This window comes from Budorcas taxicolor, chromosome 10 (assembly GCF_023091745.1).
Source record: "Budorcas taxicolor isolate Tak-1 chromosome 10, Takin1.1, whole genome shotgun sequence".
Lineage (NCBI taxonomy): Eukaryota > Metazoa > Chordata > Mammalia > Artiodactyla > Bovidae > Budorcas > Budorcas taxicolor.
Genome location: NC_068919.1, coordinates 49,793,112 through 49,815,712, shown reverse-complemented (window position 1 = coordinate 49,815,712; position 22,601 = coordinate 49,793,112). Strand labels below are relative to the sequence as shown.

At 36.7% G+C, this 22,601-nt stretch overlaps 1 protein-coding gene across 1 annotated transcript in view; it reads left to right on the top strand.

Moving 5' to 3' along the window:
- MINDY2 (MINDY lysine 48 deubiquitinase 2) overlaps nt 1–22,601 on the top strand; it is a 72,559-nt gene that overhangs the window by 16,983 nt on the left and 32,975 nt on the right. Inside the window, exons 2-3 of the mRNA XM_052646946.1 lie at nt 1,690–1,747; nt 16,751–16,815. Coding sequence (XP_052502906.1) covers nt 1,690–1,747; nt 16,751–16,815 — 123 coding nt within the window. The remainder of the gene's footprint in view (nt 1–1,689; nt 1,748–16,750; nt 16,816–22,601) is intronic.

Here is a 22,601-nt window from a genome sequence, read left to right as displayed (position 1 = left end):
ACTTTATTTAGAAAAGCAGGGGACTTTAACTTGCCAATGAATTTCAACTTAAAAAATAATAGTATTTATGGGAACTCTCAGTACTTTCTGCTCAACTTTTCTATAAACCTAAAACTGCTCCAGAAAAACTCTATTACAGTTTCTGGGACCTCCCTGGCAGTCCAGTGGTTAAGACTCTATACTTCCTCTATTGGGGGCATTGGTTCAATCCCTGGTCAGAGAACTAAGATTCCACATGCCACATGGTGCAGCCAAAAAAAAAAAAGTCTATTACAATTTTTTTTTCTTTTTTTTTTTTTACACAATTTTTATAAATGTCCTAGAAAATAAAAATTATTTAGAATGATCAAAACCTCCATGACATCTCTTGGTTTTCACTGAGTGATAAAACCCCTGGGTGACTGACTCATCCGTTCCAACTGTCAGGTATGCTTTCAGAGGGTCTAAAACTGTCCTGTTTTACAAGGATTTTTTTTAGGACTTGAAAGTGAACAAAGAGGTAGAGGTGTCACATACTGTTACTACATTTGGTAACATAAATACTCAGAGCACCTTCTTCAACACTTGTTGGAGGAATTGCTGATTTAAATGATTTCCTTGGTTGAACAGAAAATAATTGCTAAAATATTAATTCTTGAAGATTTTTGAATTATGCTGCTATTCTATCATTGATATGTTAATTACTTTGAGTTTGCATCCTATAGTATTTATTTTTTTTCTATAAATATACCAAGGAGTATCCTTTTTAATAAGTTAGCTGAAATACTTAACAATCATTGGCTGTAATATCTGTGTAACTCAGCAGATAATTCATTTGAAAAATTTAGACTGTGTTGCAGCTGAATTAACTTTTGAAACTTAAATGTGACTGTAACATATATATCTACTTTTAAACTTTTTATCATGACATGTAGCACAGAAAATAAGTAAAACAGAGATGTCCAGTTTAACAGGTTAATTATAAAGCAAACAGTGGAACTACCATGCAAGTCAAAATATAAAGCATTGCCAGCACCCCAGAGGCCTCTTGTATGTCTCGTTCTAACTATAACCCCTTCCCTTATTCCTAGGGTTAACTACAGTCCTGATTTTTATAGTATCTATTTTCTTTTTTAGTACATGTGCAGCTCTGAACAGTGTAGTTTGTTTGGCCTGTTTTTTAAAATTTTACAGGTGGGCTCATATAGTATGAATACTTCAGTTTATGACCAATCCTTTATACTGTATTCATTTTAGCTGTTCAACAACAACAAGAAAAAATGGTCAGGGTAGACTGAAATGATGGGATATTGAGCTGTGTTCCAGCCTGTCTTCAGAAAAACTGCTTCATGGGTGATCTGTCAAAACATGTTTGGTGCCACTTCCTGCCCTTTAACTGCATTTTCTGTCATACAGGACACTTGCATGTGCCTAATGACAATCAGGATGGGTGATGAAAGGCATAGCACTTGTTTTTGAAAACAGATTTCTCAGTGATTCTGTGAGATCTTTAATTTTATGGTGATAGGATTGTGTTAAACTAATCTTTAATACAATAAAGCTATTGTTGTATTAAAGATTAGTTAAAGTAAGTATGGTATACATATAGTAGAAACATATAATATATATACATACTTGTGTTTCTGACTGAAGAAACACTTTAATTACCTAAAACATTTGATTTTATAGAAAAAATACTTTGTTTTTCAGGTGAAACTTCCACCGATGATGGAAATCATAACTGCTGAACAGCTGATGGAATATTTAGGTTAGTGTTGAAAAGTGAATGATTTTTATATCTCTTTCAAGATAAAACAAAGTTTTCAAAGCTAATATGTTACCAAATTTTACCTTTTCGAAGCTATTTTTAATCTCTTAACTAAATAATTTTATTAGTGTGTTTCTGTTCTTGGATGTTACAGACTTCTTTCTAACCAGCATTAAAATCTTTTAATGTAAATAAAGAGACTAGTGACATCTAGAAAACAACAAGGTATATGTTAATTCCAATAAATTACAGAATGGGAGATGGCACAGAAACTCTAACACTGCATGTAGAGAGTGTTTAAAAATATTGAATAGACTTGAATTAAAATCTGGGAAGTGATTTAGAGCAGTGGTACCCAAAATATGGTTCACGAACCTATGCCAGTCAATAAAATATTAGACCAGTCTGCAGTGAAATAGAGGCTTGTTCTAGAGTATAAAACATTTACTTTAGGAAGCACAGTGTTTAGTCCATCTGAAATATTTTTATAGAGAGTTTTTCTTGATGAAGGAAGCAGCACATTGAGTTGCATTCTTATGCAAGCTTCTTATTTTAAAACAGACCGTAATACACAGTTTGCAGACTCAATAGAACTTGTTTACAGAGCAGGTAGTTTTTCATCACTCTGATGTCTTTTACAGCTTAACAAATAAGAAGTTATATATTTGTACTGTTACCAAATGAGAAATCTTAATCCATATTCTTATTTTTAGTAATTAAATTTCTATTAAAAAGATCTTATTAGTTGATTAGTTTGTGCTCTTCCAGACAACTAGCTAACTGATTTTTTTGTGAGACGTAAGTTTAGTGAAATAATTGAGATTACAGCTTTTGGAAGACCTTTTTACTTATATAATTAATATAATTTAATCTTATTCACTGGCCAGGGAACCTCATCATTAAGTGTAGATTACTTCAATATCTAGATATCTGAAAATAGAATTTCTGTTTATACCTCTTTTTACTCTAGCTTGGTGATTCTTAAACTTTGTGATTTCTAAATTATCTTTCATAGAGAAAGACTGAAATATGCTTAATGGTTTTGAGGAACAGCCAGAAGGACTGCGCAGGACTGCAAAGGGAAAGTATCAGGAGATGAGGTTAGAGACAATGGAATCATATCATATGGAGTACCCTAGGCCTTTATAGCAACTTTGACTTTTGCTGTGAGTGATCTGAGAAGCCATTAAAGGATTTTGAACAGAGGACTGACATGATCTGACTTTGAGATCTTTGAGATTCTTTAACAAGAATTCTGTGGCTTCAAACAGGGTAATAGAAGTGAGATTATAAAATATGGTCAGATTCTGAGTATAGAGCTGACAGAATTTGCTAATTAGTTGAATGTGGAGTGAGAGTGAAGTCAAGAGTTACCCAGTGATTTTTGGCTTGAACAACTGGAAGGATGGCATTAACATCAACTGAAACAGGAACAAATGGAAGGAATATGTTTACAGAAGAATATCAGGATTTTGGTTTGGGGATGTTTATTGACTTTCAAGTGGAGATATCAGGGAGGCAGTGGGATGTATAAATCTAGAGCCTAGAAGACAGGTCTAGATCAGCACTGTACAGTGAACCTTTGTGTGTTGATGGAAATGTTCTTTATCTGTGCTGTCCAGTTTCTTAGCCACTAACCACATATGGCTCTTGATGTCTTAAAATGTAGCGAATATTCAACTACATTTTAAATTGTAGGAAAATTGAATATTTAATTTTAATTTAAATTAATATAGCCACATGTCACTACTGGCTGTTGCGTTGGATACTGCACATCTAGCCTGTAAATACCCATTTGGGAACAGTAACTATCATATAAAGGATCATTAGACTGAATCACAGATAATATAAACGTAGACAGAGAAGACATCAGTGGACTGAATCTGGGACATGCCAGTGATTAGAAGCTGGAGAAGAAGAAGAATAGATAGAAACTCAGCTATGTAGAAGAAAAACTGGAGACTGATTTCCTAGAATCTAAATGAAGATTTTCAGTAAAGAATGAGAGACTGTCTGAGTCAAATGTTGCTAATAGGCCTTGCAGGATTAAGACTAAAAATTAACCACTGATTAAAGCCATACAGAGGTACTTGGTAACTTCAGTAAGTCCACAGGATGAAAACCTGACTGGAGAGAAAAAGAGAAAATCAGAAGTCCTAAGACATAACCAATAGGAATGGAATATAATGCAGCCACTGTGGAAAACTGTTTGTTAGTTCCTTAAATAGCTAATATAGAATTACCATATAAGCCTACAGCTTCCCTCAAGAGGAGTAAAGACGTATGTCCATACAAAAACTTGTATAGGAACATTCATAGCAGTATTATTCATATATGCCAAAAAATTGGAAACAATCCAGATAGCCATCAACTGATGAATAAACCAACTATGGTATATCCATATAATGAAACATTATTCAGCCATAAAAGGAAATGTACTGATGTATTCTATAAAATAAATAAGCCTTAAAGATGTTGTGCTAAGTCAAAGAAGCCAAGTCATAAAAGACCACTTATTATGTGATTCCATTTATATGAAATGTTCAGAATAGGCAAATTTAGAGACAAAGTAGGATTCGTGGTTGTTTAGGACTGGGGAGTATAGGGGGGAAATAGAGATTGACTGCTAAAGGGTATAGAACTTCTTTTGGGGGGACCAAAATGTTCCAGAATTAGATCATGATGATAATTTCATAATCCTGTTAATATAGTTCAAAAACATTGAACTGTACACACTAAATGGGTTAATTGTATGGTATGTGAGTTATGTTTCAATAAAGCTGGTTTTAACAAGAGAAAATTGGAAGAAAGGAATTGAAAAATATACTTTAGATAAATGAAGAATTAGTCTTAGGTATACAGATAGTTCATCCTTAGCAATAGAAGGGAAGATAGACTGTTAAAAGTAGGTGCAGGTTGGAATTCCTTAGTGGTCTAGTGGTTAAGAATATGCCTGCCAATGCAGGGGACATGGATTTGTTCCATGGCCTGGGAGGATCCCACATGCCACAGAGCATGTGTGCCACAACTACTGACCTTCCTACACCACAGCTACTGAAGCCTGAATGCTCTAGGGCCTGTGCTCTACAACAAGAAAAGCCATCACAGTGAGAAGCCCACACACTGCAACTGGAGAGTAGCCCTCGCTTACTGCAACTGAAGAAAGCCCACAGGCAGTAACAAAGACTCAGCGCAGCCAAAAGTAAATAGATACAAAAAATTTTTTAAAGATACAGGTAGATGGGTAGATGTGGGTATGGTAGCTTATAGAAGGTCTTTTAAGTACTTTTATTTTCTCAATAAATGGGAAATCAGGTCATCAGCTGAGAGCGAGAATGAAGGAGGAGTTATTGAAGATGAGAAAGAAGGTATAAAATAGTTGCTTAGAGAAGTGGGAGAGTGAATGAGGAGATGCAATGATTCCTGGGTTTTACCCTGGGGTTAGTGAGGCCAGCCAGCATTGGTGGTATGGTTTCTGTAGTCACATTCTGCTGCATGAGTACAGGCCTGAATCATGGAGGAGCAGGGTTTAACCAGAGCTGGGTTTTTGCCAAGTGAGTATGTTGAAGAAAGAGTCTAGGGAATTGAAGTTATGTGTAGATATACCTGTGATATAATAATGAGCCATAAAATTTAAGTTGCACGAAGAGGAGATGCAGATATAAATACACTGAAGGAAAATGTGACAGATTTAGTGGATTGTAGGCCCTAATACAGTCAAAGAATTTTTGGAACCTGGTAGTAACAAAATTGTATGATCATAGGGAATGAGTTTCTGACATAAGGTGGAATATATGATTTTTGTTGGAAAAGAGGTCAAGGAACAGAAAGGCCAGAATATTAGGTGGGTCATCTCTATGAGCATTAAAATTATCAAAAATTATGGCAGGATTTGTATCAGAGAGAGACAGTGAGCTAGGAATGAGAGAGATTGACCTAAAAGTTCATAGAGAACTATAACCAGGTGGGTGAATAATGGGTAGTAGTATATCATGGCATGGGTTTTAAAACTGAGTTTTAGGGAGGATGGGGGGAAAGAATGATCATAAGGAACAAGTAGATATCTGCCACCAGCAGACTCACTGGTAAAGAAGTATAAGCGAGAAAGGAGCTATCACTTGAAAGGGCTGCAGTGTCATCAAGGCAGAGCCAAATTTCACTTAGGCAGAAGGCGAAGGAAACAGTAAGAAAAAACATTTAGTAGCTTTGTTGAGAGACCATGAGTTCCAGAGGACGCTGAAATTCAAAATAGGAATTTAGAAGTCATGGATGGGAAGATCCCCTGGAGAAGGAAATGGCATCTCACTCCAGTATTCTTGCCTGGAAAATTTCATGACAGAGGAGCCTAGTGGGCTACAGTCCATGGGGTCACAAAGTGTTGAGCGAATGAGCACATATAAAGATTATATTAAAATCTGTGGAAACAGATGAGATCATTAAGAGAGAGAGAATAAAGAGAGAAGTGGGTGCAGGATTGTCTTCTGAAGTTTCCCAGCATGCCCAAATTGTGTAGAGCAGTGTTTCTCAACCTTTTTTTTCAATATTGCCCCCATAAGGAGCCTTTGTAGACATCTTTGTCCTAATCACTACAGGAAATTTTAATACCACATACTGTGTGTCTCTTCATGCTCTATGGCCCTTTGAAGGCCACAAGCGCTTATAATATCTAAGATATTTTTGCCCCTATGCTCCCAGAATCAGTTTTCGCCCTCTTGAGGGGGCAACATCGCCCCTACTGAAATATATAGGTTAGAGGACAGAATGGTAAGGGAAGAAGTAGCCACTAAGAGAGGAGAAAAGCTCAGAAGAGGGTGATTCAGTGAAGCCAAGAAGAGAAGAGTGCTAGGAGGGAGAGTAAGAGAGTATTGAATACTGGAGAATATTTTCTACATAATTTGACAACATGAAAGTTATTGTAACCTTCACAGAAACAATGTCAGTAGAGTGATGGGATAAAATGAAATGGTGAGTTGAGGAGCATCTAAGAGATAAGTAAGTGAAGACTCAAATGCAGATAACTTTTGTGAAGTTTATCTATAGATGGGTATGAGAAGTAGGTGAAAAGTAGGAAAAGGTTTAGTAGAGAACATGTGACTTATCTTGGGTTTCATGGTATACTTAGAATCCTTGTAAAGAAGGTGGTATACTTAGATCCCTTGTAAAAAAAGGAGAAAGATTGTTTTAGGGCTAGGTGTAAACTATTTTAAGCTCAAGCTCAAGGTAAAAAAATGTAAGGCATTTTTTTTCCCTTAATTTTATTTATTTTTGGGGGTGGGGCTGTGTTGTGTCTTTGTTGCTATGCAGGGTTTTCTCTAGTTGTGGTGAGTGGAGGCTATTCTCTAGTTGTGGTGTGTGGGCTTCTCATTGCAGTGGCTTCTCTTGTGGAGCATAGGTTCTGGGCCATGCAAGCTTCAGTAGTTGTGGCACATGGCCTCAGTAGCACAGGCTTAGTAGTTCCGAGGCATGGCATCGAACCCGTCTCCCACATTGGCAAATTCTTTACCACTGAGCCACCAGGGAAACCCTGTAAGATATATTTGGAAAAAGGGTGATTTGAGTACAATTTGACTGTGGTTGGTAACTCTGCATGTTACAGAAAGTTGGATTGGAGATTGGATTAGTAGGCTACAGCTAAACTGAGGAGTTTTGGAAGCCAGGCAGAGAAGTTGTTTACTATGGTAGGCTGCTTCATGTATTTTAGTTCAAGAGGAGTAAACAACATGTTAAGTGTAGTTTTTAGGATTGTCTGGTTGAGACCAATTAGGAAATAGTAATAGCAGTTCAGATGTGGTCAAATATCAATAGACTTTTGAATGCCTAATATATATAGAAAACATATATTTTTGAACCCAGTTTCCTATCCATTTTTTCCATATCCAACCACTATTTCTCCTACTTTCTTTGTTCTCATATCATGACTATAATCACCTAAACCTACACCACCTGGCATAGTAGCCACTGGCCACAGGTAGCTTTTGAGCACTTGAAATATTGCCAGAGTGAATTGAGATTTTCTGTAAGTGTAAAATATATACTGGATTTGAAAGATTTAGCTCAAAAAAGAATGTAACATATCAGTAATTTTTGTAATGACTATGTGTTTAAATGATAATATTTTTAATATACTACACTAAATAAAATATATTATTAAAATTACTTTTACCTAATTCTGGGACTTCCTGGTGGCTCACTGACTAAGACTCTGCACTCCCAGTATAGGGGGCCATGGTTCGATTCCTGGTCAGGGAATTAGATCCCACATGCCACAACTAAAGATCCTGTATGCCACAACAAAGATCAAAGATCTCAAGTGCTACAACTAAAACCCGGCACAGCCAAATAATTTTTTTTTTAATTTTTACCTATTTCTTTTTACTTTTTAAAAATGTAGCTACTAAAAATTTGAGGTTGCATATGGCTTACATTATATTTCTATTGGACAGTGCTAACCTAAACTGTGATACATCTCCACAGCTTCTTTTTTTTTTTTTTTTTTTAATTTTAAAATCTTTAATTCTTACATGTGTTCCCAAACATGAACCCCCCTCCCACCTCCCTCCCCACAGCTTCTTATTTCATCCTGGCTCTGCTCTCTGTGCTACCATAGACTGATACTGTTTACCTAACCTGCTCCTGCTGTTATTACCATCAGTTTACTTGCCTTTTTCTATTCTGTCTTCTGGGACAAAATAAGCTCTTTTGCTGTTGGTTCCCATAGCTAAAGAATGCAGTTGTAATGGCAGAGACCCGTGAGCAGAGGCAGAAGGCATATGAATGGATGTAGGAAAAGATAAGACGGAAGTAGCAATAAAAGCATCATAAATTATAGTACCTCTTGATTTTACAGATGAGGTAACCAAAGCTCAGAAAGGTTAAATAATGTGTGCTCTCTACCTGGGCACCTTCTAGTATTATTTTTTAAATGCTGAAAGGCTAGTATTCTCAAAAGTATATCTCTTCTCCCTTTCTACCACTCAGGTGTATATTTTAAATTTGTACTACTTGTCTCTATCTTCCTTTTTCTTTTTTCTTATCCAGCAAATATTTACTGATCATGTACTATGGACACATTGTTTGGAGTTGTCAACAATACAGTCAGGTGACTGCACAAATGTACTCTACTGAGAAAATGTTAACATGGTATTTTTCTTGGAAAGAAAATAATTAGTACATCTTGGTATTTTAAATTTATCCAACTGCTATGTTTTAAAAAGTCCTAAAGAAGCAGGACATAGAGATTTTTTTTGATTATAGGGAAAAGAAAACTTGTTGAAGAAATATTTAGATCTGGGGTAGGTGAAGAGGTTTGGAAGTCCTGGGTGAGGGTACTCATCTACTAGGGATAGCATGAAAGTAATATGATCCTAATGGGAGGTGGGGGAGAAGTGAGCAAGAGTGATGTGAGAAGAGAGATTCTGGAAACTCTGCCTTGCCAAAAATAAAATTTATTCAAGGCCATTTCTGCCAGAACTAACTGTTTAGTTTTCTAAGCTATTTGGATTTTGTTCTCTTGAGATGACTGAAGTTCTCTGGAGGAACCAGAGACATTTTGTATTAATAAGCAAGCACTAGTAGAAATATGGTAAAAGAAAACATTGAAGACTTTCCTGTACCCACATGAGGAACCATGGGGAATGGGAATTTTGATTGTTAAAGATTAGAAGAGGTACGAATTTTAATTTGGAAATTTCTAGAACAGGACCTTGAAATTTGGAAGGAAAAGCTATGACAAATCTAGACAGCTTATTAAAAAGCATAAACAACACTTTGTCAACAAAGGTCCATATAGTCAACGCTGTGGTTTTTCCACTCTGTAGTCATATATGGATGTGAGAGTTGGACCATAAAGAAGGCTGAGGATCGAAGAATTGATGCCTTGGAACTGTGGTGTTGGAGAAGATTCTTGAGAGTCCCTTGGACTGCAGGGAGATCCAACTCATCCATCCTAAAGGAAATCAGTCCTGAATATTCATTGGAAGGACTGATCCTAAAGCTTAAACTCCAATACTTTGGCCACCTGATGCAAAGAACTGACTCATTAGAAAAGACCCTGATGCTGGGAAATATTGAAGGCAGGAGGATAAAAGGATGACAGAGGATGGTTGGATGGCATCACTGACTCAATGGACATGAGTTTGAGCAAGCTCTGGGAGATGATGAAGGACAGGGAAGCCTAGCATGCTGCAGTCCATGGGGTTGTAAAGAGTCGTACACGACTGAATAATAACAAGAGCAGGGCCAAGCTTGGACATGGATTGTTGGAGAACTTTGGCCTCAAAAAAGAAACATGAAAGCTTGGATACCTAGGAAGTACTGGGAGATCGAATAAAATAAAGTGGGAAAGACGTGTAAGTGAAAGGCAGAAAATGGTTAGAAAGATAAGGTAAAGAAGCACAACACAAACTAGAATGTGACACTGTTCATCTCAGATTGGGACTTGAACCCACGTGGCTGGGACTCAAACCTGGCCAAAACCCAGTTTAGGACTCAAACCTGGCCAAAACCCTGCTTGGGACTCTAACCCATGTGGCCAGAACTTGAACCCAGCCAAAACCCAGTCTTCCAACTGAGATCACAGAGCTGGTTTCGGGATGTAATGGAAGCTCAGGTTCTTGATGTCTCATAGCAGAAAGAATTCAGTGAGAGACAAAGTGATAGGTAAGAAGTGGATTTACTTAGAAACACAATACACAGACAGAGTGTAGGCCATGTCAGAAGGCAGGAGTAACTTTGGGAAAAGCACATGCCACAGACAACATCATGGGCCTTCGAACAGAGAGAGTGTGGTCTTGAAATGTGGTATGGTTAGGTTTTGGAGGCTGGATAATTTCACAGGCTATTAAGTGGGAGGATTATTCCAGCTATTTTGGGAAAGGGGTGGAGATTTTCAGAAATTGGGCCACTGTCTACTTTTTGGTAGGCCCTTGAAACTGTTGTGGTGCCTCTAGGTGTGTCATTTAGTTTGTTGATTTTACAGTGAATGTACACTGAGACTGAGGATCAAGGTCTAGTCCAAGTTGACTTGTCTGCCATCTTGGACCCATTTGGTTCTAATCAGTTTATGTTGTGTCCTCAGACTTTGTCATTCTTTCAGAGGTTGTGCCCTGTCCCCTTCCCTCCTGTTTCAAATGTATAGTATGATTTTTGTAGTTTGTATGATTGTGAGATTAGCACCGTATCATAGTAAGGAAAATAGTTGGTGGGATGGTGGTGCTGTCTGACTTTTTAAAAGATGATTTATCTTTTTTTTTTCAAACTGCTGTGAAATATTTATTTCAAGTTAGTTATTTTATGCAGTAGTTTTTCCCCCTCAAAAGACTTGTGATAACCATATCTTTTAAATCTGTAAATGATGTTATCAAATTAATCTTTGAAATCTCACAAAAATTTATATTTTACAATCCACCCTGAATATCAAGGCTGCAAGAATAACACAACATTTCCTATATCCAAATATTTTACAGCTGTATCCACAAAGAAAGAAAAAAAAGGAAAAAAGCACATATGCTTGGTTAAGGGCTGACATTACCCAAGCAGCCCTAAATAAAATAAAATATCCAAATTATTAGCATTAATTTAATACAACTATAACTTCAGTAGTCACTTTGTCATTGACAGTGATTGCTTGAGAACAGGGGTGAGTGCCCCAAGGACTAGTAGCAGAAGCTGTTGCTGCAGACCAGTGTCTCCTCTCTGCACTGCCAGCTCCCACCTGTGCATTGCCCCATATATACTGTGTGTATGTGTGTGTGTTTTAAAAATCTTGCCCACCACACAAAGTTCTCTCTATTAAGCAGATAACAGAGAAGAACAACAACAAAAGCTAAACAAGTCAATCCCTCGCTCTCTTAAAAGATAATTTATCTTTTGAACATAAATACTATAAAAGCAATATTGAAGCATATTAATTTTGCCTACAAAATTTTGTCTGCCAAGAGTCGGACATGACTGAGTAACTAAACTGAACTGAACTGAATTTTGCCTACAGTTAATTGTGTCTCCTTTTTTCCAGGTGCTTAACATGGGATAGGTTCCCTACTGACAAACCCTGTCTTCTGTTTTCGGCCTAATGGAACCGTCACATTTTTGCTTCTTGATATCTGTTTGTCTGGAATATCCTATTACTAGCAAAGTCTTCAGAGAAGGCAATGGCAACTCACTCCCTCTTGACTGGAAAATCCCATGGGTGGAGGAGCCTGGTACCTGCAGTCCATGGGGTTGCTAAGATTCGGACACGACTGAGCGACTTCCCTTTCACTTTTCACTTTTATGCATTGGAGAAGGAAATGGCAACCCACTCCAGTATTCTTGCCCGGAGAATCCCAGGGACGGGGGAGCCTGGTGGGCTGCCGTCTATGGGGTCGCATAGAGTCAGGCACGACTGAAGCGACTTAGCAGCAGCAGCAGCAGAAAAGTCTTAGGGATTCTTTCTTTGAAATTCTTTCCTCTCTGTATGCTGGTACTTTGGAGTGTGGTTTATTGCAAGCTCTTTTGTTTTTTCTACGATCCAAATTGGCCTGTTTACGAATGTTATCTTCTTAAAGCACTAATTTCATCCTTCACTTATCAACTTAAAAACATGAAGATCCCTTAAGATCTTCACAAGCAACCAAACTTATCAATGTGTTATTTATGATTTCCTATAATCTGATCAAGGTTACCCATCCAGGCATATTTCCCACCACTCTGCAACATAAATCTTATGTATGCTGCTATTGCTGCTAAGTCGCTTCAGTCGTGTCCAACTCTGTGCGACCCCATAGACGGCAGCCCACCAGGCACCCCCCTCCCTGGGATTCTCCGGGCAAGAATACTGGAGTGGGTTGCCATTTCCTTCTTCAATGCATGAAAGTAAAAAGTGAAAGTGAAGTCGCTCAGTCATGTCCAACTCTTAGCGACCCCATGGACTGCAGCCTACTAGGCTCGTGGGATTTTCCAAGCGAGAGTACTGCAGTGGGTTGCCATTGCCTTCTCCAATCTTATATATGAAGTGAAGTCACTCGGTCATGTCTGACTCTTTGCGACCCCATGGGCTCTAACCTACCAGGCTCCTTCGTCCATGGGATTTTCCAGGCAAGAGTACTGGAGTGGATTGCCATTTCCTTCTCCAGGGGATCTTCCCAACCCAGGGATCGAACCCAGGCATCGCAGACAGACGCTTTACCATCTGAGCCACCAGAGTTTATGTATAAACCTCCTTATAAGCTGTCCATAGGGCATGATGTTTCTTATACATACTTTTTCCATCATTCTTTCTCCCTCAAAGAATGCTTTTCTCCTCACTGCCTTGGCAAGTTTTGCTTTAGATACTACCTGCTCCAAAGGATATTTCTAAGTGCTACAGGCTATCTCAATATCTCTTCAAAATCGTGTGATACTTAAGGTATTTATTACAGTTTACAGTGTATTATATATACCTTATTATTATCATATTCTGTTTTCTGTATGTTCTTTACCCTACCAGATTATTAGTTTTTTAAGAGAAACAATCATTTCCAAACAGGTTATTTGTTTTAACCTGTTGCTGAACACGGGATAAACTATTAATAAACACTTTTTGATTGAAATAGTGTTGTTGATCAATTTTGAAATAAAGGCTAGATAAGCTAGACAAAACAGCATTCTTAAGAGGTGATTTTTTTAGATATCTAAAACTGAAGGATATTCCCTTAAAAACTCAAAATCAGTCTTTTAAAAATATCTAATTCTCTATTATAAACTTTCCTAAAAATATAGATGTCTATTACTACATAACATATCACCTCAAAAGTTAGTTGCTTTGAACAATGAACATTTATTGTCACAAAGTACCTGTGGGTCGGGAATCTGAATGTGGCTGAGTGACTCTCGTTTAAGGTCTCCTATACCGTTGCAGTCAGTGTGTCAGTTGGGGCTGCAGTCTTATCTCCAGGCCCAGCTGAGGAGGATCTGCTTCTAAGCTTACTTACTTGGTTGTTGACAGGATTCAGTTCCTCACAGGTCGTTGGACTGAGGTCCTCAGTTTCTCATTGACTGTGGCCAGAGGCCCCCTTCAGTTGCTTGCCATGGCCTCTCCCATAAGGCCGCCCAGAACATGACACGTGGCATTTTTCAGAGTGAGCAGTGAAAGAGCACCATGATGAAAGACACAGTATTTTCTTTTCCAATTTTGTAAGTGATATTTCATTAATTCTGTTGTATTTTATTCACTGGAAGTGAGTCCAGTCCACAGTCAAGAGAAGGGGATTATACAGAGGTATGAATACCAGGCAATAGGGTCCATCAAAGAGGCTGCCTCCCTTAGTGAGGCCATTCTTCTCTTGTCAAAATCTTTTCTGACCTCAGGAAAAGAGAAGTTGCTTATCTGAGTCTTTCCCAACAATTATTACACTCTTAACACATAAGCTTTAATCTATGATAGCATACCTAGGGTCATTTAGTATTGAATTATATAATATTCTGCATCCTGACCCTGCTAAAATGTTAGAAAAACACCCATCACAGTGTTTTATCAGGATAATTATAGAACTTAAATGAAATATAGGATCAAAGTATAGCAAATATGGTCTCAATTATTTGAGTAAATAATGTATAAAATTTACTCAATGTAGTTTTCAGTTAAGTGCTATATTAAAATCTCAACATGTACATATACAGTGTGCCAGTTATAGTAAGGTTTCAAAAATATTTGTTAACTATACTTGCTTATATATTTCTGTGAATGAATGAATTTAGTATTTTTGAAGTTCCTTTACCTATGGTGGAATAAAATTGTTATTAGTTAGATCCTACTGTCTTAAAATTCTAAATAAACCCACAGATAATAATATATTGATGTTTATAGGAATTCTTTGATTATCAAAATTGGAGAGATTGAAAGAGTACTTGCTACAGTCTTTGGAAGTTTATTTTGAATTTGAAAGTAAAAGTTATATAAAAGCAATTTATCAACTTGTTAGTGGTTTGGGAGGCTGAGTGAGAAGCTGGTTATATCCCTGTTTATATAAAAATTAATTCCAGATAATGAAAGACTTAAATGTAAAAAAAGACTATTTGCTATACTTTGATCCTATATTTCATTTAAGTTCTGTAATTATCCTGATAAAACACTGTGATGGGTGTTTTTCTAACATTTTAGCAGGGTCAGGATGCAGAATATTATATAATTCAATACTAAATGACCCTAGGTATGCTATCATAGATTAAAGCTTATGTGTTAAGAGTGTAATAATTGTTGGGAAAGACTCAGATAAGCAACTTCTCTTTTCCTGAGGTCAGAAAAGATTTTGACAAGAGAAGAATGGCCTCACTAAGGGAGGCAGCCTCTTTGATGGACCCTATTGCCTGGTAAACATAAAATTACATGAAGAAAGTATATATGAATGTTCATATACTCTGAAGAGGTGAAAATCTTTCTAAACATAACATTAAGCTCAGAAGCTGTAATAGAAGAATATGACTATATTCAAATTAAATATTTCTATGTGGTGAAAAATAGGCAAAAAAGTACCGTCATAAAGTCAGAAGCCAATATGGGGAAAAAATAATTTACCACACATTTAACAGGAAATGTTCTCATTTCTCTAATTGAAAAAGAGCTTTAATAGTTCAACAGTTCAGTTCAGTTCAGTTCAGTCGTTCAGTCGTGTCCGACTCTTTGCAACTCCATGAATCACAGCATGCCAGGCCTCCCTGTCCATCACCAACTCCCGGAGTTCACTCAGACTCACGTCCATCGAGTCAGTGATGCCATCCAGCCATCTCATCCTCTGTCGTCCCTTTCTCCTGCCCCCAATCCCTCCCAGCATCAGAGTCTTTTCCAGTGAGTCAACTCTTCGCATGAGGTGGCCAAAGTACTGGAGTTTCAGCTTTAGCATCATTCCCTCCAAAGAAATTCCAGGACTGATCTCCTTCAGAATGGACTGGTTGGATCTCCGTGCAGTCCAAGGGACTCTCAAGAGTCTTCTCTAACACCACAGTTCAAAAGCATTAATTCTTTGGCGCTCTGCTTTCTTCACCGTCCAACTCTCACATCCATACATGACCACAGGAAAAACCATAGCCTTGACTAGATGGACCTTTGTTGGCGAAGTAATGTCTCTGCTTTTGAATATGCTATCTAGGTTGGTCATAACTTTCCTTCCAAGGAGTAAGCGTCTTTTAATTTCATGGCTACAGTCACCATCTGCAGTGATTTTGGTGTATAGGCAGGCAATTTGAAGAAAAGTATATATAACTAATATATATTTTAAAAAGCAAAACATAGATCAAAAGGTACTGCATATATTAAAATGATGCTACATATATTTAAAAAGTGTCACATATACTAAAAGTCATTTATATATTAAAAAGATGATACCAAATAAAAATACATGTATAAAAAGATATAAATTTGGAGGAGTGAATAGTTGGTTTACAATATTAGTTTCAGGTGCACAGCCTGGTGATTTGGTATCTTTACAGATTATACTCCATTTAAAATTATACAATAGTGGCTATAATTCCCTGTGCTATACAATATATCCTTGTTGCTTATCTGTTTTATACATAGTACTTTGTATCTCAATTCCATACCACTTTCTTGCCTTTCTCCTTTCCCTCTCCCTACTGGCAGTCACTAATATATCAATTTCTTAAATTCAAAGAAGTTTTTGTTTACTTCTAACAAAAGCAACATTCAGAAGACTGATAACTCCCATTCTTGGAAAGGTATTGGGGTAACAATTATATTGCTGATATCTGTGAAACTTTGTAAAGCCTTTTAGAGTTTTATTGTAGTGATGTGGAAAGATGCTCATGAAGGAAGAAAAATAAATTTAAAACATAGGATGTACACTGAAAAAAATATGAGATCTTAGCTAATAGTTAACATTGATTTTCTCTGATGATTTTCTCTGAATAGAATTGGGCGGGGACTCTTTTTTATGTTACTTATTGTTACAGTTTATAATTTCAATACATTACTTTTGTAATTAGAAAAAAAGTGATATTTTTAAAAGGCAACTTTACAATTTCTTTTTACAGGAGATTACATGCTTGATACAAAGCCAAAAGAAATTTCAGAAATTCAGCGTTTAAACTATGAGCAGGTAACAGACCCAATTTTTGTTATGTTAAAATAGGTAATTTGCCCTTATGCATATATTTATTGGTCTCTATCAATGGCTTTTCAGGCATATTCTTTGTTTTCTTTTTTTTTTATGCCCTTTTAAAAATGTAAAAACCATTTTCAGCCCACAGCCATATTTGACCCACAGGCCATACTTTGCTGATCTCTCTTATGTGAACCTATATACAGTCCGTGGGGTCACAAAAGTTGAACACGACTTAGTGACTAAACCATATAACGTGAAGAATGAAACATGGATACCATTCTACACACCTATGAAGAATCATAACCTAGTATTTTCCTTGAAAAAATTGACTCTCAAGTGAATTTATTATTCATCTTCCCTCATTTGTTTATATTTTACAATTAAGTTATATTTTGGAAATCGTTCAGCAAATGATGTCTAGGGTATGCCATTAGGACTAAATCTGCTATTTCATAGTTTCAGTATATTTACATTGTTTGGCACATTCTTTTGAGATACTATTCTGTAATATAGGTGGGGACCACTGGGCTCAATATTATTGGAGCTGGAAGAAAGCAAGAAGAGCTTCATTTTCTTCAGTATTCTTCCTTTGTTTGACAATAGAAGGCAAGAACACAGGTTATCGCAGTGGAAGAAGTATCAGTCAAGGAAGAAACGTATCACTGGAACTTTTGTTTGGCATGTTCTTTGGAGATACTATTCTGTAATACATGAGGGGACCACTAGCCTCAAAATTACTGGAGCTGGAAGTAAGCAAGCAGAGCTTCATTTTCTTCAGTATGCTTCCTTTGTTTGACAGTAGAAGGCAAGAAGAACACAGGTTCTTGCAGTGGAAGATGTATCAGCTAGGGAAGAAACATATCATTGGAACCTTTATGTTTACTTTCAAAGTAACCCTTATTACATACTTTCACCAGTGTCCAGATAGCAAAAAGAAAACTCATTTCAATATTGCAAAATTTCCTGAGTTTGAATGTTAGATAATCTAGTCCTAATAAGATCGAAAAGCTAGTATGTTACATTGAATCACTGTGTAAGGTAGGAAGTCTCTGTGTGTGTTAAGTCGCCTCAGTTGTAGCCGACTCTGTGCAACCCCATGGACTATAACCTGCCAGGCTCCTCTGCCCATGGGTCTCCAGGCAAGAATACTGGGGTGGGGTGCCATGCTCTCCTCCAGGAAATCTGTAGTTAAAGCCAAATAGGTATACTAAGTCATTTCAGTTCTATTGGAATTTGTAACTTAAAGCAAGGATTTCCAAACATTTTTCACAGTAGAAACTTGTTTTCAAATGAAATCTTATGTTAACCTTCAATTTATAAAGCCAGTGAATATATATCATTTATCAAATTTGTATCAGTTCTTATTGAAATCAGTAAGGCTATTGTAATTAATACAAAAACTTGAAATTAGAAATTATAGATCATAGTTGCAGTTTCATATCAGCCTCAAAATTCAGTTCATTTCTGTTGCACAGACTTGAGAAAATCTTGAGTGCAAAGTATTTCCAAATGATACTAGCACTTTGTTTCAAGTCTTGTCTTGCAGTCTCAGGATGTGCTTCCATTAAGATGATCTGGACTCTTGAAAAATGACTGGAAGTTTTGTTTCAAAGTTGAAACAAACACTGACAGCCACTTGCATTTCTTATCAACATGTCAGACAAAAAGTACCGTGTTTAAAATAAGCTCTAAAACTGTTTATAAGGTATTGTGATTGAATTACCATTCGTTTTGGGAATAGTATGTTCAGTTCAGTTCAGTCGCTCAGTCGTGTCTGACTCTTTGTGACTCCATGAACTGCAGCACGCCAGGTCTCCCTGTCCATCACCAACTCCCAGAGTCCACCCAAACCCATGTCCATTAAGTTGATGATGCCATCCAACCATCTTATCCTCTGTCGTCCCCTTCTCCTGCCCTCAATCTTTCCCAGGATCAGGGTTAGTACCAAGCTGATAAAATTGAGTCTAAGCTGGTATTTAATGCTCCACAGGTATGATGTAACAATAATCTTTTTGTATACTTTTGTGTGAGCAGAAATGTTCAAGCCTAGATTTTAAAAAGACCAGTGCAGAACTTCAGTCTTCCTAATTTAAAATCCTTACCAGAAGTTGCAATATAAACAGTATTTTTTCCAGTTTTGCTTAATGATGACAACACAATATACTGTGTGTTTATGACAGATTTTTATATGACTGCAAATACATTTTTAAAATATATCTTATGTTTAAATTTAAAATTTCACCACGTTAACTACTTGAAGAAAAATTCTAAGAAGCAGTTGAACTATTGGCTTAAAGAAGTAGTAATCGTTTTATAAGCACCCTTCCCTAATTTATATTTTATGTTAATTATCATAATATGAATTTAGGAACAAAATGGCAAAATACTCTTTCAAATTCTTTGTTTATAGACTTATTTATATCAGTTTTATTCTTTATGGAGATTATTAGTTATATTAGTTTAGTGATTTTAATATTATATAATCTGTTTAAAATGTAGAAGATATATATAGGTGTAAACTTGAAATTATACTCCCCCTTGAAGAAAATTGGGTGATTGGCAACCAAGAATTTAACAAATAGCAGAAAAAATCAGTAGTAGTAAAACTACAATCCTACAGTGGCTCATATTCATTCATATTTTCCCACATTCATCATTGTTATGGTTTTAGGAAAAGTTTTAAAACACTGAAAGGAAAAAAATGTGAGCTGATTGTTTTCAAAGGCTCAACTTTAGGGAAGACTGAGAAAATAAGTGTTTCAGGGTATTATAATTGTTAGAGGTGAAACTGAAAAAAAACAAAAACTCTATAATAGTGCTATCCTGTTGTAAATTTCTCACTCATAAATTGAAAACATTTGATTAATTTCTGTTTTTAGTCTGTGTAGTCTCTTACGATAGAATTTTGTAAGTTAACTGGTAAAAACTTTTCTTATGACCTAAATTTGTCCATTCCAGATTTCAGAGAGTCCCTAATTGTAATATAAAAGGGTTTATTTCATGTTCAGCCATTCTACTATAAGCCCTCCAGTAGGCTATAGTCTATAGCCTATTTTATATCTTTAGTATGTAGCACAGTATCTGATTAACAGTATAGATCTAATAAAATTTTATCAAATTTTCTATATTGAATTTTATTTGTTCCATCAAATATACCCTCTATACTTATGTCCATATTTAATATATTAAAATGTTTAGAAAAACATGTTTTTAAATAGTCTTCATTACACACTTACATGACCATGTTTAATGAGAAACCTGGTGTGGACAGAATGACCCTGGTTTGACCAATAAGCCTTTGTGATTGAGCCTCTTTTTCACAGACTTCATCTCGCACCGTTTACACTGATACAGAATTATTACCCAAAGTCCATAGTTTACATTAGGGTCCAATCTTGGTGTTTATACATTCTTTGAAAGTGTCTCAGTTATGTCCAACTCTTTACAACCCCAGTGGACTGTATAGTCCATGGAATTCTCCAGGCCAGAATATTGGAGTGGGTAGCTGTTCCCTTCTCCAGGGGATCTTCCCATACATTCTTTGGGTTTTAACAAATATATAATGACGTGTATCACCATTATAGTATCATACAGAATAGTTTCTCTGCCCTAAAAATCCTCAGTGCTTTGCCACTACATCCCTCCCTCCTCCACTGAGCTTTTTACTGTCTCCATCATTTTGCCTTTTCCCATTGTTTTGTGTCATGTGGAATCATACAATACATTTCATATTGGCTTCTTTAACTTTGTAATGTACATTTAGATTTCTTCCATGTCTGTTCATGGCTTGATAGCTGATTTCTTTTTCTTTCTTTCGTTTAAATTGTGGTTAAAAAAATAAAAAATTTACTCTCTTAACCATTTTTTTCTCTTAACCATTAAGTGTAATGTTAACTGTATTTATATGCTTGTGTAACAGATCTCTAAAATAGTTTCATCTTGTAAAACTAAAATTCTATACTAATTGAACAACTCCCCAGATCTCCCTCCAGCCCCTGACAACTACCAGTCTACTTTCTATTTCCATGATTTTGACTACTCTAGATATCTCATCTAAGTGGAGTCACATAATATTTGTTCTTTGCAGTGGCTTATTTCACTCAGCATAATGTCCTCAAGTTTCATCCATGTTGTAACATGTAATAAAATTTCCTTCTTTTTTGTTAAAGGCTGAATAATATTCCATTGTGTGTGTGTATATATATATATATATAACATGTTTCCTTTATCCATTTATCTGCTAATGGACATTTGAGCTACGTGCACCTCTTGGCTGTTGTGAATAATGCTGCAGTGAATATAGGTGTACACCCATCTCTTTAAGATGGTGCTTTTGATTCTTTTAGGAATATACCTGGAAGTGGGAGAGGACTTTCTCTTTGACTAGAAACTTTTGTCTTTGAACTTCCTGGTCTAAACATAGATCCCTCTCCGCTCTCACTCTGTATATCTTTATCCTATCCAATTTTTCTTAATAATACTTAACTTTATATTATAATTTATGTATTTTTCTCTCGTAGTAGAATGTGAATTCCATGAGATTAAGAACTTTGTTTTATCCACTGTTTTATCTTTAGAACTCATATTTAATGCCTGTAACATAGTTCAGTGCAATTGCTCAGTCCTGTCCAACTCTTTGCAACCCCATGGACTGTAGCATGCCAGGCTTCCCTGTCCATCACCAACTCCCGGAGCTTACTCAAACTCATGTCCATCCAGTTGGTGATACCATCCAACCATCTCATCTTCTGTCGTCCTCTTCTCCTCCTGCCTTCAGTATTTCCCAGAATCAGGGTCTTTTCAAATGAGTCAGCCCCGCATATCAGGTGACCAAAGTATTGGAGTTTCAGCTTCAGTATCAGTCCTTCCAATGAAGATTCAGGACTGATTTCCTTTAGGGTGGACTGGTTTGATCTCCTTGCAGTCCAAGGGACTCTCAAGAGTCTTCTCCAACACCGCAGTTCAAAAGCATCAACTCTTCAGCTCTCAGCTTTCTATATAGTCAAACTCTCACATCCATACATGACTACTGGAAAACCATAGCTTTGGCTACACTGACCTTTGTCGGCAAAGTAACGTCTCTGCTTTTTAATATGCTGTCTAGGTTGGTCATAGCTTTTCTTCCAAGGAGCAAGCGTCTTTTAATTTCATGGCTGCAGTCACCGTCTGCAGTGATTTTGAAGCCCAAGGAAATAAAGTCTCTCACTGTTGCCATTGTTTCCCATCTATTTGCCGTGAACCCATGATCTTAGTTTTTTGAATGTTGAGTTTTAAGCCAACTTTTTCCCTCTCCTCTTTCACTTTTGTCAAGAGGCTCTTTAGTTCTTCACTTTCTGCCATAAGGGTGGTGTCATCTGCATATTTTAGGTTTTTGATATTTCTCCTGGCAATCTTGATTCCAGCTTGTGCTTCATCCAGCCCTGCATTTCACATGATGTACTCTGCATGTGAGTTCAACAAACAGGATGGCAATATACATCCTTGACGTATTCCTTTGCCAATTTGGAATCAATCTGTTATTCCATGTGCATTTCTAACTGTTTCTTCTTGACCTGCATACAGATCTCTCAGGAGGCAGGTAAGGTGGTCTGGTATTCCCATCTCTTTAAGAAATTTTCACAGTTTGTTGTGATCCACATAGTCAAAGGCTTTGGCGTAGTCAAACCAGGAATCAAACCTGGGTCTCCCACACTGCGGGCAGACTCTTTACCATCTAAGCCACCAGGGAAGCCCCTTAAACATAGCAGGTACTTAATAATAAAAATGGAAAGGATGAATAA